Here is a 15,679-nt window from a genome sequence, read left to right on the forward strand (position 1 = left end):
GCCGAGTCTCACCCATTATCTAGCCCCATGGTCGTGAGGTCCCTTGGCTTGGACACTGATTCGTTCCGTCCTAAGATGGACGATGAAGATGTCTTTGGTCCCGAAGTGCCATATCTCAGTGCCATAGGAGCTTTGATGTATCTGGCTAGTCACACGACCAGATATATGTTTTGCCGTGAATCTATTGTCTAGATTTAGCTCTTGTCCAACCCAAAGGCACTGGAACGGGATTAAACATGTTCTTTGTTACCTGCAAGGAACGAAAGACTTGGGTTTATTTTATACTAACCAAAACAAAGACATGCTATGTTTTCACACATGGTGGAACGGCCATATCATGGCGTTCCATGAAGCAAGCGATCACGGCCACATCTTCAAACCATTCGGAGATCTTGGCCGTTCATGAGGCCAGCCGCGAGTTGTTCAGAACAGGGGGGTAATACGTGTTGTACTTTTTTTCCTTCACCATGGTTTTGTCCTACTGGGTTTTCCTGGTAAGGTTTTAATGAGGCAACATCTAAAGTGTATTACAATCCCTGTATGGTTATGGCATCCAAGGGGGAGTGTTATAAATCATATTGTGGATGTTCATAACCGGCCTGGTTCATAACCGGCCCAATGCGAGAGAGAGAGTCAGCCGTGAGGAGAGAGAGAGAGAGAGAGAGAATCGGCATCTTGCCTTTCTCTTGTTGGTTTATGATTTGTACTATTTCCATATTTGTATTTTCTTTCTTTAGTCTTTCCATTATTAATCTTTCCATTATTCTGTGACAGTGTAATTTCTTATATAAAGGATTACATATGTTGTTCAAAAAAAAAAAGATTACATATGTTTATGAATAAGAACATAAACATATAGATTATATTCTCTTGTTTCACAACAATCATGGAATTATTTTCAAACATCAAAAACAAACTACTATCAAACATATAATAGTAAAAATAGTTCACCAACACGACAAATAAATTTTGGATTACCAAAAAAAAAAATCATAGTACTGAACAAATGAACAAGTACATAATATCCTAAATATTATAGCAATAACAATGATTTATATAGTTTCAGTACAAATTGAACACGAGCAAAATTGATCAAGTAAACATAACAATCTTTGTATTTTTTTTTTCTGTTTGTCTCATATCTAAACCCTAAGTCAAGCTCATAATGAACAAAATATATCTTGTTCTCACGTTCTCATGCATCACATATATTATGATAAATTATTGTATCACTCAAATGGTGAGTTCCTTCCTTGTACTAACCCAGCATTAGGGTTCATCATAGGGCTCAATGGTGATCTTCGAGGCGATGACCTTTCCAATAATTTCCCACAATCGTTTCCTTCATCACCTGATAAACCCGGTTTCCTATCGTAAATTTCTGACAAAGAATCCAAATCCGTGGAGACATGTGTAGCCATTTGTATCTGAATCCGATGCTCATCATCGATCGGTTCATGATCTTGATTAGACCACATTAAGAGTTCTTTCCTTATATCGTTACCAAAACTAGGGTTTGGTCGCTTCTTCCCCAAGTAAATGTTGGTGTCTGCAGCATTGTTGGCCGTGTAATGATTCTCTATGTTCTGATTATGGAAGTTATGATGGTCGAGGACTTGATCGGTTGTGTTTCCATAGATGTTTAGGTCCTGAAATGGCGGGAAACTAAGAGGATGTGGACCCATAGCTGCGGAAAGACTCGAGCTTCCCAAATTGCCCTTGAACCCTCCGCCGGAGGCGGCTGCCATGTTCTCACCGGCTAGGGTTTGGCAAGCTCTCTCCAATATAGACTGCATGTACTTTCCTTGTGCTTCAATCCTCAACTGCAAATGTCTCTGCACCTGAAAACATTTAAATGCAATATATATTTTATATATATATCAAAATTATGTTTTATAAGAGTTAAATATCATAAAATATCAATAAATTAATCACCTCCAGCTGTTCATGCAACCTTCTCTGTACTTCCATTTGCATCCTGGTTATATAAACTAAAGTGTAAGTTTCTGATAATACAAATAGGAAACTAAAGTAGGCAAAATTAATGAGAAGAGAGGATATACTCATTCATGTTGCGACTCATCATGCCAGAAGAAGAAGCTACGTTGCGCTGAATATCCATGGCAGAAGCTACATGGTAAAATATTTGTTGTTGAGAAAAAATGGACCAAAAATATATATAAACAGAAATATAAAAAAAAAAAATATATATATATATACACATCTTACTATTATCTCTAGAACCCTAATATGAGAGAGAGGAAGAGAGGTCACCTCTTGAACTTTCCTTTGTGGAATGATCTCCGTACTCCTTGTGCGGCTGCTTTCCAAGCCTAAATTTCTGCACCCATATATTCAGATGATTATTAATATTACTATAGTAATTATATACTAAAATGAAAAGAAAACAAAGACAAAGAGAAGATAAAAAGAAAACCCTAGTTTATATATTTGTGTACATACCTGAAGATGGCTCTTAAGGTGGTAAAGAGTAAGACCCTTCACACCCATAACTCTCATAATCGTCTTTGGTGTCGCTTCTGTAAATAAAAAAAAAACGATTAATATTTGTTAAAATTGATCAAGTAACTATATAGATATATGTGTGTGCATACTGTCCGGGCCGCCGAGCTGAGCGACGGCATCAACGAAACGCTCGTGGAGTTCGACGGTCCAACGCAAACGCGGTTTAGGGTCAGTGGTGAGGACGAGGCCTGAATCGCCTTGAACGCACATAGCTCTGTTCTCATATGAACCATTCATACTTGAAGGTTTCTTAGCATGGAACATTCTCTCTCTATTACTCTCTTTTTTTCTCTCTCTCTCTAACAGAGGGATTGGATTCAAGGAAACGAATGTGATGCAAAAATGTGAGAGAATACGATGCGTTTTTGAAGAGATCAGATGACGGCTTTTTGCTCTTTCTCTCGTCTTCTTTTTATTTTGTTTGTGAATTAAATAAATTCGAATTTGGTTATAAATATAATATTGTTTTATCGTTACTACGTGAGGATAAAGGTTGAGACTAGTACGCAGATGTTCCTTTGTGAAAAGATACTGTCGCTATCTTTTCAATTGTTTTGTTTAGACCTCCCAGCTTGAATACCTTTGGATTACTTTTAATATAAAATGAATGCTATACGTATACATGAAGTAATTCATGTCTGTCTCAAAATTACTTTACATATTAATTATACAATAAGTTTAAAATTATAAGAAACTGTATACTCAAAATATATTCATATATTGATTTTTTTTTTTTGGAAAAGGTAAGTTTTAACATGTGGGAGGAGAACCTATGCGAGTTAGCTAAATACACACATAAAATAGGTTGTATTTAGTATATATATGCACTGATTCTTACGATGTTAAATATGAGCTTTTCAATTTCTCATATAAACGATTAAATCTTCTGAAATATATATCTTACAGTTCTATATAATTTAAGGTATTAAATATCTACTAGTATTTAATTAAAACCATATTTATTACTTTTAAATGATTTTTTGCTCGATTTGAATTTATAAAAGTATTTAAGAATTGTAATAAAATTTAAAATAATTTCGAAGATAATGAGATGAAACGAGAATATAAACCTTTTTCAAAGGTGAATATATTAAAGTTCTATATATTCTTTTCAATAAGACCGCACGAGGGATAGTCGTATATTAGACTTATATAGCATGTCTACATCGTTATACATATTGCAATATATAATCGGGACACATACAAATATCAAAAGAAAAAAATCTCACAAAACTGGATTTATCATTTATGGTAGGGTCATCAGTTTGCATGGATACTATGGTACATTTGGAAGGGTCGAAACAATAAAGTATTCAGTAATCTTGATATTGATCCCAGGGAAACACTTCGATTAGCAGAACTAGAATCAACACTTTGGGCTGAGGCACAGGTTAGTAACAACAGGTGTGCACAAGAAGTACAAGTTAGGCCTAACGTAGGAACCACAGGAAGATGGTGTTTCACAGATGGTTCTTGGAAAGATAACGACCTATTTTCAGGACAAGGTTGGCTCAGTACATTATCAGGGTTTGATGGTTTACTAGGAGCAAGGAATGTAAGGGCTTGTCTTTCACCGCTTCATTCGGAGATGGAGGCATTAATTTGGGCAATGGAATGCATGAGAAACTTAAGACAGTTTCAGGTTACGTTTGCAACGGATTGTTCTCAATTGGTGAAGATGGTTTCAGAACCAGAAGAATGGCCAGCATTTGAAAGCTACCTGGAAGATATTAAGCTGTTGAGAAGAAGTTTCGTCAACTCAGATATTGTTCATGTACCTAGGACGGACAAGGGCGGATAGTTTGGCACGTAGTGCTCGGCAACAACCGTCTTTCGTCGTACACATGGATTCAGAGTTACCACTTTGGTTTACAGGGTCTATATGAGTCTGTAATCTTTTTGCTGTCAAAAAAAAAAAAAAAAAAAAATCATTTATGGTAGGGTAAACCTTTTTGGCTAATTATGAGCTGAATATACAATTCTAAGCAATGATGAGTTCGTTCTTATAAACTAATGGACCAAATATTTTGTAAGAAAAAATTATAATAACAGCTACAATCCAAAACCGATATTTGGTTTTTTTTTGTTAATTAAAACAAAACGCTATTAGATTGATTAATTAAAAACCATGGTTTACATATGAAAAAAAATTAACCAATAAGACACATATCACTACAAGAAAACACGCCGAATTCCGACGGAGGTTCCGACGGACATCAATGTCGTCGGACGTTTGCGACGGATTACCGACCAATTTCCGACGAAATCCAAAAATTTCAAGTCGTCGGAATTCCGTCGGCCATTTCCGACGGAATTCCGACGAAACAAGGGTCGTCGGAATTTTCCGACGACTTTTTGACGACATTCCGATAAAAAATGTAACCGTTGTAGTCGTCGGAAGGTCGTCGGTATATTCCGACGGAATTCCGACGACATTCCGATTAACAGCCATGTCGTCGGAATGCCATCGGTATTTTCCGACGGAATTCCGACGAACCATGTGACCGTTGCCGACAAATACATATGACCGTTGTATAGCCGTTTGGGATTGGACAATTCCGACGGAATTCCGACGGAGTTCTTTATATCCGTCGGAATTTCGTCGGAAAGTCGTCGGAGGTCCGTAAGCAATTTCCTATAAATACAACCCCTCCTCATTCAACTCATTCACACTTCATTCTCTCTTCATTCTCTTTAGTCATAACAATTCCGTGAAAATCATGTCTTCAGAAGTTTATTATCGTTCGTGGATGGATAAACCTCATTTGGATCCGAACACCAATTTGCTTACGGAAGAATACGTTCAAGGGATTGGAGAATTCATGAGGCTTGTTCAACAGCAACCGGATGCAAAAAGTGGTATGTTAAGATGTCCCTGCTCTTCTTGCAATAATAATAAGGTTATAAAAGAATTTGATGTTTGGACTCATTTGTATATGAAAGGGTTTTCACGTAATTATAAAGTTTGGTACCTTCATGGGGAAACTGGTTATGAATATGGTAGTACTAGCGAACCTCAGCCTGTTAGTGAACCTCAGCCTGATATTAGGTTAGAAGAATCTAGAACGGATATAGATTATGGTGTAGGTACTGAGCAGATGGTACATGATCATTATAGAGGGGAAGAACCAAACCCCGAGTCTAGGAGATTTTTTGACATGTTGGATGCAGGAAAACAACCTTTGTATCAAAATTGTAAAGATGGTCATTCAGTCTTATCATCTGCAACTAGATTAATGGGTATTAAGACAGACTATAATTTGGCTGAAGAATGTATGGATGCGATTACTGATTTTGTCAAAGGTATTTTACCTGAGGATAACCTTGCACCGGGTTCATACTACGAGGTTCAGAAACTTGTTGCAGGTCTTCAACTACCGTATGAAGTGATAGATGTATGTATTGACAACTGCATGATCTACTGGAGAGCGGATGAGACACGGAATGTATGCAAATTTTGTGGGAAACCTCGTTATCAGGAGACGAGGGGAAGAGTTCCGATCCCATTCAAAATTGTCCGTCGGAAATCCCTCGCAATATACCGACGACATAGCGACGACAACGGGTTTAATTGAAAATTGGAAAGTCGTCGGTATTTCGTCGGAAAATACCGACGACATTCCGACGAACTTGACAAGTTCGTCGGAATGTCGTCGGTATTTTCCGACGAAATACCGACGACATGTTTTTCTATAAAGTTTCAATCATAAAAATCTATAAATTTAGATGCCAAAACTATGAAAATAACACATAATAAGTGTTTAGTATAGTATTAGATCGCAACCGTTCAAATATAACAACTCATTAAAATATTTATGTATGCATATCATTGTTTTCATAACATCTCATCTTAACATTATGTACTTATACAATCATATTTATATAAGCTTACACTACAAAAAATATTGTTGTGTAAAATCGTGTTATAAAACATTTTTATTGTTAAATCTTTATGCAAATACTATATATATTATCAAAGGTTTGGATTTTGCATTTAGAAACTTGAAAAGAACACCCTAAACACTAAGTCGTCGGAATTCCGTCGGAATATACCGACGGAATGTGTCCGTCGGAAAATACTGACGGACACGTTCCGTCGGAATTTCAATTAGCCCGGGAGAACCAAACCGCTTGAAAATTTTCGCGAATCGGCATTTGGTATATTTTAAATATACCGACGGAATACCGACGAACCCGTGTCCGTCGGAATCCTCGGATATAATAACTCTCCTTCTTCCTTCTTCTTCGTTATCTCCGCGGCTTCTCTCTCTCTCTCAAAACTCTCCGGCGATTTTTGGCGATTTCGGCGACTCTCCGGCGATTCCGGCCTCACCCTACCGGCGAATCCTCTCCTCACCCTCCTATCTCTTCCCCAAACCCCAAATCATGTAAGAATCATCCCAAACCTTTTTTTTTTTCAATTGTTTAGGGTTTTGGAAGTTGATCTCGGATTTTAGGTTGTTTGATTGAACATTTTAGGATTGAATGGATAGTTTAGGATATATAAGTTAGGATTGTTGTTTTAGTTTTTTTTGGAACATTTTTTGATTTTTAAAAACGTTTTTTGATTTTTTAAAACGTTTTTTTTTATTTTTAAAAACGTTTTTTGATTTTTAAAAACGTTTTTTGATTTTTTAAAACGTTTTTTGATTTTTAAAAACGTTTTTTGATTTTTAAAAACGTTTTTTGATTTTTAAAAACGTTTTTTTGAAAAAAATATAAATATTTAACACCATTTTTCTTCATTTATAAATTTTAACAACATTTTTCTATATTTATAAATTTATTATAATTTTGTATACATATATATATATATGTAAATCATGTATAGTAAAAATTTTAAAATTTTAAAATTTTTTATAATTTTTTTTAAGTTTCCACTAATAAATATTTAACAACATTTTTTTTTTTTAGGGCCGAGGATGAAGCCCGCCCCGCAGCCCGTCTTCGACGTAGTTCGGTGAGCGGTTCCCGTGCATCGGTATCGTCTCATGACTCGGTTCCCGCATATATTCCCGCTCCAGCTCCCTCTGCCCCTCACGCTGCCCCTCACGCTGCTGCTCAACAGGATCCGGGGGTCATGCCGGTTCATCTATTGGTTCAACAACCAGGTCGAGAGCATCTCCCGTTTCTCCAACTCAACCCACGACGAGGCCATAGCACTTGGTTAGTATTTTTTTTTATTTGTACCGTTATATTTTTTGCTTTAATTAACTTGCTAACTTGTATTTTTTTTAAAGGTTCACCAAGTCGAAAAATGGCATTAGCCGGAGCATCAACCAGATGATGTACTCCATGCTCCGTTTTGGATATCCAAAGTGGAGTGTGATCCCTTCCGACGAACGAGAGTTGTGGTTTCGTCAGTTTGCGGTATAGTAACCCTTCATTTTTTTTAAGTTTTTACATTTTTTTACATATATTTACTTATTAAATTGTGTTTGTTTTGTAGCAAGAGTTCAACTGGCACTCCGATCTTACGGAAACAGTCCGTAAGAAATTCAACGAAAAGGCCATGGACTCTTACACAAAGCAGATAAACGCGTGGAAGACAGTTTGGCAGAAGAACAAGAAGCCACGGTTCATCAACGGGGGGGGTGTGGGAGCAGTTGATAGCTCATTGGGAGAGGGAAGACACTGCAGAGACGTCTTCTAGGAACTCCAGGAACCGGAAGAGCGATCGTGGCGGGAAAGGTATGTATGTGCACAACCTCGGCGCTTGCTCCATGTCTACTAAGGAGGATGAACTTGTAAGTTTTTTATTATTATTTATCTTTATATTTTTTAAATATATATTTTATATATTTTTTGGCTAATAATGGCGGTTTTTTTAGATCGAAGCAAATGACGGTAATCCCGTTGATCGTCTCCAACTCATTAAGGTGGCTCACACTAACAAGACGACGGGTCAAATTCAGGACCCCGTGATCAGAGGTGTAGTTGATTTGGTGGAAGCTGAGATAGTTTCTCAATCTCAGCCTCTCTCTGATGACGGCGACTCCACGGGAGCTTCAACCAACCTGTCTCTATTTCAAATAAATGAGATGGTTGAAAAGGTAATTTTTTTTATTAATATATTTTTTTACTAATGTCGATTACTTACTTGTCCATATTTACTTACTTTAAATATTTTTGTAGGCGGTTCCTAAAAGGAAAGGAGGCCGTTTAGTTGGGTTGGCCCGTCGTGCTTCTTCGTATCCGGCATCTTCTTCGCAAGCTCCGTATGCCGATCCCATGATTCTCGAGGAGCTACATGACAAAGATGAACGGATTGGGGCATTGGAGGAGCAGAACACCACTATCCTTTCGGAGAATGCCACTATCCGTTCGGAGAATGCCACTATCCTTGCTGAGTTGGCATCCCAGAAGAAGTTCAACACCGAGATTATGCAGAAGCTAGATCGTTTGATGTCTTCGAGTTCATCTTAGTTTATTTCGGCTTTATAAAACTTTCGGAATGTTTTTTTTTTCTATTTCGGTTTGTATGAATTTTAAACTTTATGAATGTTTTTTTCCTATTTCGGTTTTTATGAATTTAAATTTTATAATATTATTAGTTTTAAATTTCCAATTTTTTAAATTTATTAATATAAAAAAATATATAAAAATGCAAAATTAATTTGTAAAAAAAAAAGGGTATATACCGACGGACAACGGTCGTCGGAATATACCGACGGACATATATCCGTCGGAATTTACCGACAAACTCATGTCCGTCGGAACATACCGACGAACGTGGTTCGTCGGTATATTCCGACGAACCACGTTCGTCGGAATTGTAATTTTCCGATGAACTCTGGTCTCGTGTAGCCGCATCGTAATATCGTCGGAAATTCGTCGGAATAGACCGATTCCGACGAATTTCCGACGATTTCGGCCATCAGAATCCCCCTGTTTTCTTGTAGTGTATGTGTTTTTTGTCGACGACACATACATGTTTACAAACGTAGAATATTGAACTTCTACCACGGACGCTACAGCGTGGAAATCAGCCTTGTTATTATTGATTCCATTTAGAATCTACAAAACTACCTTGTTTACAAAATGATGATGAATTGTTTCTACATACAATACTAATGTATATACGTATAAACATAGATACATATACATATATATATATATATGCGCATCTCTTTAGATAAAGTTCAATTGCATTAATCATAACTCACATAATCAGCCCTTTATTCATATAATTTATATATTTTTTTTTTTTAATGAATGGTCATTTTAAACACATGTGTGTTAATTGATCAACCTAATATATAGCAAATTTTCTATCATGTATATATGAGTGGGAGGTCCCAAGGCATGTTTATATAGAACAAGAATAAGTCAATGAATATGGTTGAGACTAATATGCACACAAAAGAGAGCATATGATATAAGAATATAAAATTTGCACTATGTTGAATAATGCCTTGAATCTGTTGGCATTAGTCTTTTGAGGTCCACTAGTGCTAGGGTTTTCCGGGACATAACAATATATATATTGTGTCTCCTCTAAACCTAGTTAGCAGCCGTAGAAAAACTATATCTGATCTTCTTGTAGACAGATCTCTGTAATTCCTCCATCAATAAAATCTCTCTTTGTCCGTAGACGTAGCCGTTAGGGGTGAACCATGTTAAATCTCGATCGCTCGCTCTCTTCCTGAGGATCGATCGATCTCGTGTTGTCTGTTGAATAATGCCTTGAATCTGTTGGGCCTTAGTCTTTTGAGGCCCACTAGTGCTAGGGTTTTCCAGGACACAACTATATATATTTTGTGCCTCCTCTAAACCTAGTTAGCAGCCGTAGAGAAACTAGATATGATCTTCTTGTAGACAGATCTCTGTAATTCCTCCATCAATAAAATCTCTCTTTGCCCGTGGACGTAGCCGTTAGGGGTGAACCACGTTAAATCTCGGTGTCTTTCTTTATTGTTTATCCATATGTTAATCTCTATCTTCTCACATCCGTCACAACAAACTGGTATCAGAGCTTCGGGTTGAATCTGGTGAGAAGATGTCTGGAATGAATATGAAGATCGACAAGTTTACTGGAAGGAACAGTTTCAGTCTCTGGCAAATCAAGATGAAGGCGTTGCTGAAGCAACAAGGTCTTTGGGCACCGTTGTAAGGGAAGAAGGTTGAAGTTGAACCTGTTACTACTGAGATGGAGGTTACTGAAGAGAAGGCGTATTCAACAATTTTGTTGTGTCTGGCAGATGAGATCATCATCGAAGTTTCCGGTGTTGATGCTGCAGCTGATTTGTGGTCGAAGTTAGAGAGTCTATACATGATGAAGTCTCTAACTAAGAAGCTACTTCTTAAACAACATCTTTTCACTCTGAGGATGCAAGAAGGTACACAACTCCAAGATCATCTTGACAGTCTAAATTCCATCTTGTTGGATCTGAGGAATATTGATGTTAAGGTGGAAGATGAGGATGCGGCACTGATTTTGTTGGTATCACTACCAAACTCCTATGAGACTTTGTTCAGTCATTCATAGGGAGTAAGGATATAGTGAGTTTGGAGGAAGTCAGGTCAGCACTTCATAGCAGGGAGTTGCGACACAATGCATCTGGTTCTGATACAGACGACCAAGCTTTTGGGTTGTTTGTAGGTGGTGGAAAGAACTCTGGAAAAGGCAAGAAGTCGAAAGACAAAAGGTCGTTTTCAAAGGATCCTAAACCAACTGATATTTGCAATTACTGCAAAGAGAAAGGACATTGGAAATCTGATTGTCCTAAGAAGAAGAAGCAGATGAAGATATTGTGCTGGTTGCTCATGGAAAAACACATCGTAGAGATGTGTGGGTCCTGGACACATGCGCATCTTATCATATGTATTCAAGGAGAGAATGGTTCTCAGAGAATGAGGCAGTGACTGATGGCAAGATCAAGATGGCGAATGACTTTGCTTGTGATATTACAGGAATCAGTTCTATTAAGCTGAGGACACATGATGATAGAGTCTGCACGTTGACTGGAGTTAGACATGTTCCATTTATGTCCAAGAACTTGATCTCAGTTTATCTTTTGGATAGCACAGGTTTCAAGTATCCAGGTAGAGATGGAGTTCTGAGTGTCTACAGAGGTTCAGATGTGATTCTCATAGGTTTCATTCATGGTACTTCGTATTTTCTGGAAGGTTCTACGGTTTCAAGTTCAGCTAGGAAGATATGGACAAGTTGTGGCATATGAGGCTTGGACATATGGGCGAGCGTGGGATGCAGATTCTATCGAAGCAGGATCTTCTTTGTGGTCATAAGACCAAGAGCCTTGAGTTCTGTGAGCACTGTGTGTTTGGGAAGCTGCACAGAAAGAAGTTTCCTAAGGTTATTCATAAAACAAAAAGGCACGCTGGATTACATCCATTCAGACTGTTGGGGTCCCTCCAAGGTAGAGTCGCTGAAGGGTCACAAGTATTTTGTGTCCATGATTGATGACTATTCGAGGAAGACTTGGATAACATTCATGAAGCACAAAAGTGAAGCTTTCAACAGCTTTAAGGAGTGGAAGATACTGGTGGAGAATCAAACTGAGAAGAAGATTAAGAAGCTTCGTATTGATAATGGTCTGGAATTCTGTTAAACAGAGTTCAATCAGTGTTGTAAGGATGCATGGATTGCTAGGCATCATACAATCAGGTATACACCACAGCAGAATGCTGTAGCAGAGAGAATGAACCATACATTGCTGGAGAGAGCAAGGTGCATGCTTTCTAATGCTGGTTTAAATAAGAGGTTTTAGGCTGAAGCAGTGAACACGGCTTGTTATTTGATCAATCTTGGACCGCATACAGGGATCGAGTGTCGAATACCTAATGAGGTCTGGTCAGGCAGATCTGCTGATTATTCTATTCTGAGAGTCTTTGGTTGCACGGTTTACTATCATGTTAATGAAGGAAAGTTGGAACCAAGAGCGAAGAAGGGAGTGTTTATGGGCTATGTAGATGGTGTAAAGGGATACAGAGTTTGGTCTCCATCTGAGAAACGGGTTGTTATGAGCAGGAACGTTGTGTTTGATGAGAGTTCTATGTTCAAAGTTTCAGCTGAGTCCATTTCAGAAGCAGAGCAGGAGGATGTTGACAAGCAGGTGGAGCTGCAGGAAGTGCAGTCAGACTACCCAGGATCAACCGATCCAGTGTCAAGGAGCGATCGATCTACGCCAGACACAGGATTGGGCGATGGCAGAGATCTCCGATCGATGTCCGACAACACGAGATCGATCGATCCTCAGGAAGAGAGCAAGCAATCGATGTCTGATGAGCAGCCTCAATCTTCCAATTCTGGAAATCAACGTATTGGGTCTGAAAAACGCAGTATTGCTAAAGACAGACCAAGGAGAGTTGATGTTAGGCCACCAGAGAGATATCGGTTTGAAGATATGGTGGGTTATGCACTACAGGTTGTAAAGGAAGTGGACACTTACGAGCCGTCTACTTACAGAGAAGTCATTTCAAGTTATGCATCTGAGAAATGGTTTGCTTCAATAGGAGATGAGATGGAATCTCATGAAAAGAATCACAGATGGGATCTGGTCACACTACCACCTGGGAGAAAAGTTGTGACTTGCAAGTGGATTTATAAGCTAAAAGAAGGTCAGTCACCAGAAGAGGGAGTCAAGTATAAATCTCGAGTTGTTGCTAGAGGTTTCAGTCAAAGAGAAGGTGTGGACTACAATGAGATATTCTCCCTCGTGGTCAGACACACCTCTATCAGAGTGCTATTGGCGATAGTAGCACGTCAGGATCTGGAGTTGGAGCAACTTGATGTGAAGACTGCTTTCTTCATGGAGAGCTTGAGGAGGAGATCTATATGACTCAGCCTGAGGGTTTTCTATTTCCTGGTAAAGAAGATCATGTGTGCAAGTTGAGAAAGTCGATGTATGGACTTAAGCAGTCTCCTAGATAGTGGTACAAGAGGTTTGACAGCTATATGGTCAAGTTGGGCTACGACAGGAGTCCTTATGACTGTTGTGTCTACATGAGCAAGGTGGAGGATGAGTCATATATCTACCTGGTGCTGTATGTAGACGACATGCTGATAGCTGCCAAGAAGAAGTGTTATGTTCAGAAGCTGAAAGAACTACTGAGTTCTGAGTTTGAGATGAAAGATTTGGGTGCTGCGAGGAAGATTCTAGGAATAGAGATCTTCAGGGATAGGACGAAGAAGAAGTTGTTCTTGTCACAAAAGGCCTACATTGAAAAGGTCTTGACAAGATTCAGGATGCTTAATGTTAAGCCTATCGGTACTCCATGTGCTGCAAATTTTCATCCTACCATGAGTGATGAAATGTCTGAAGGGGAAATCGATTATATGTCACGTGTTCCTTATGCTAGTGTTGTAGGAAGTTTGATGTATGCTATGGTTTGTACAAGACCAGATCTTGCACACGCAGTCAGTGTTGTGAGTAGGTTCATGGTTGAGCCACGAAAGGAGCACTGGATCGCTGTGAAGAGGATTTTCCGGTACCTTAAGGGTACATCTGATATTGGTCTTGTCTATGAAGACAAGGATCCGAGACTGGTTACTGGGTATTCTGATTTGGATTATGCAGGATATGTGGACAGCAGGAGATCTATGATTGGTTACGTATTTACTTTGGGTGGTTCTGTTGTGAGCTGGAAGGCGATAGTGACTTTGTCTACAACTGTGGCAGAGTATATGGCATTGACAGAAGCTGCTAAGGAGGCAATATGGTTGAGAGGATTGGTCAGTGATCTTGGTCTTCATCATGATCAGGCTACTGTGTTTTGTGATAGCTTAAGTGCTATCTGCTTAGCCAAGGATCAGGTTCATCATGAGAGAACCAAGCATATCGATGGAAGATACCATTTTCTGAGAGATGAGAAGAGGATTGAAATGAAGAAGGTAGGAACAGCTGATAATCCTGCGGATATGTTCACTAAGCCGGTTCCTCATAGCAAGTTCAAGCATTGTCTTGATTTGCTAAACATCTCAAGCTGTTAAATCTGGCCCTAATGGGCGTTTGGCCCTGAGGGGCATCTGGCTCGAAGAGAGCATCTGGCCCAAGTGAGGGCATCTGGCTCTGATGAGCATCTGGTCCGACGGGACATCTGACATCTGAGTTCGACGGAACATCTGAGCAAAGAGAGAGTCTGGTACATCTGTATTCTGAGCACGAAGAAGTGCATTCTGGTACATCTGATTATGCAGGATTCAAGTCAAGGTGGAGATTTGTTGAATAATGCCTTGAATCTATTGGGCCTTAGTCTTTTGAGGCCCACTAGTGCTAGGGTTTTCCGGGACACAACTATATATATTTTGTGCCTCATCTAAACCTAGTTAGCAGCCATAGAGAAACTAGATCTGATCTTCTTGTAGACAGATCTCTGTAATTCCTCCATCAATAAAATCTCTCTTTGCCCGTGGACGTAGCCGTTAGGGGTGAACCACGTTAAATCTCTGTGTCTTTCTTTATTGTTTATCCATCTGTTAATCTCTATCTTCTCACATCCGTCACAACACACTAAATCAGAAATTTAAATATAGTATAAGTGGATGCCAAAAAAAAAAAGAGTATAGTATAGGTTTTGTTTTAAATATGAAGGGAAAGCATGGAAATGTTCAATGTAGCCAATATTTAGTGAAGGAATATGGAGTTAAAAAACAACATAAGAATATGGAACCAAAACTTTAAGTTGTGCATATACATGGTTTAGTGATATGTGGAGAATTATACATCAATGTGTAAAGATAGTGTTACTGTTGGGGACCTATTCTTCTACTTATTAAAGCTCTTTTATTCTTTATTTTATTTTTACCATATATTTTATCTTATTTTCTCCATTTTTATTTTTGGGGGTTAAAGCTTGCTGGGGCTATAACCTTTTTTGGCTTTTGTAGGAATGACGATTGTGAAACTATACATGGTAATACATTTTCCATATATAAATTACTTGAATTTAATTAGAAACAATGTTTTTACGTCAAAGAAGCAGTGTCTTTCTTCGCCAGAAAATTTAAATATTTGCTATTAAACGAATTGTTTGTAATGAGTTAATCGTCGTACACAATTCAAGGTAGAATATAAAATAGGAAAATGCTATTTACTTTTACAATTAAATAATAAATCAAAGTTCAAATTGCAAGAGAATTGGAATCAATTCTTCGCCTCTTTGATGAATAAAGATAGATTCGTATTGCGCC

General features: G+C 38.3%; 1 protein-coding gene across 1 annotated transcript; it reads right to left on the reverse strand.

The window, feature by feature from the left end:
- Positions 1–1,015: 1,015 nt before the first annotated feature.
- Positions 1,016–2,882, reverse strand: LOC106430689 (myb family transcription factor APL-like). Its single transcript, XM_013871473.3, has 6 exons — positions 2,616–2,882; positions 2,464–2,540; positions 2,275–2,341; positions 2,064–2,130; positions 1,936–1,978; positions 1,016–1,841 (listed from the first exon to the last, which is right to left on the reverse strand). Exons 1-6 carry the CDS (start codon positions 2,788–2,790, stop codon positions 1,230–1,232), a joined length of 1,041 nt encoding a protein of 346 aa, XP_013726927.2. The 5' UTR covers positions 2,791–2,882; the 3' UTR covers positions 1,016–1,229.
- Between the last annotated feature and the right edge of the window lie 12,797 nt (positions 2,883–15,679).

The sequence above is a fragment of the Brassica napus genome, chromosome C2 (assembly GCF_020379485.1).
Source record: "Brassica napus cultivar Da-Ae chromosome C2, Da-Ae, whole genome shotgun sequence".
Lineage (NCBI taxonomy): Eukaryota > Viridiplantae > Streptophyta > Magnoliopsida > Brassicales > Brassicaceae > Brassica > Brassica napus.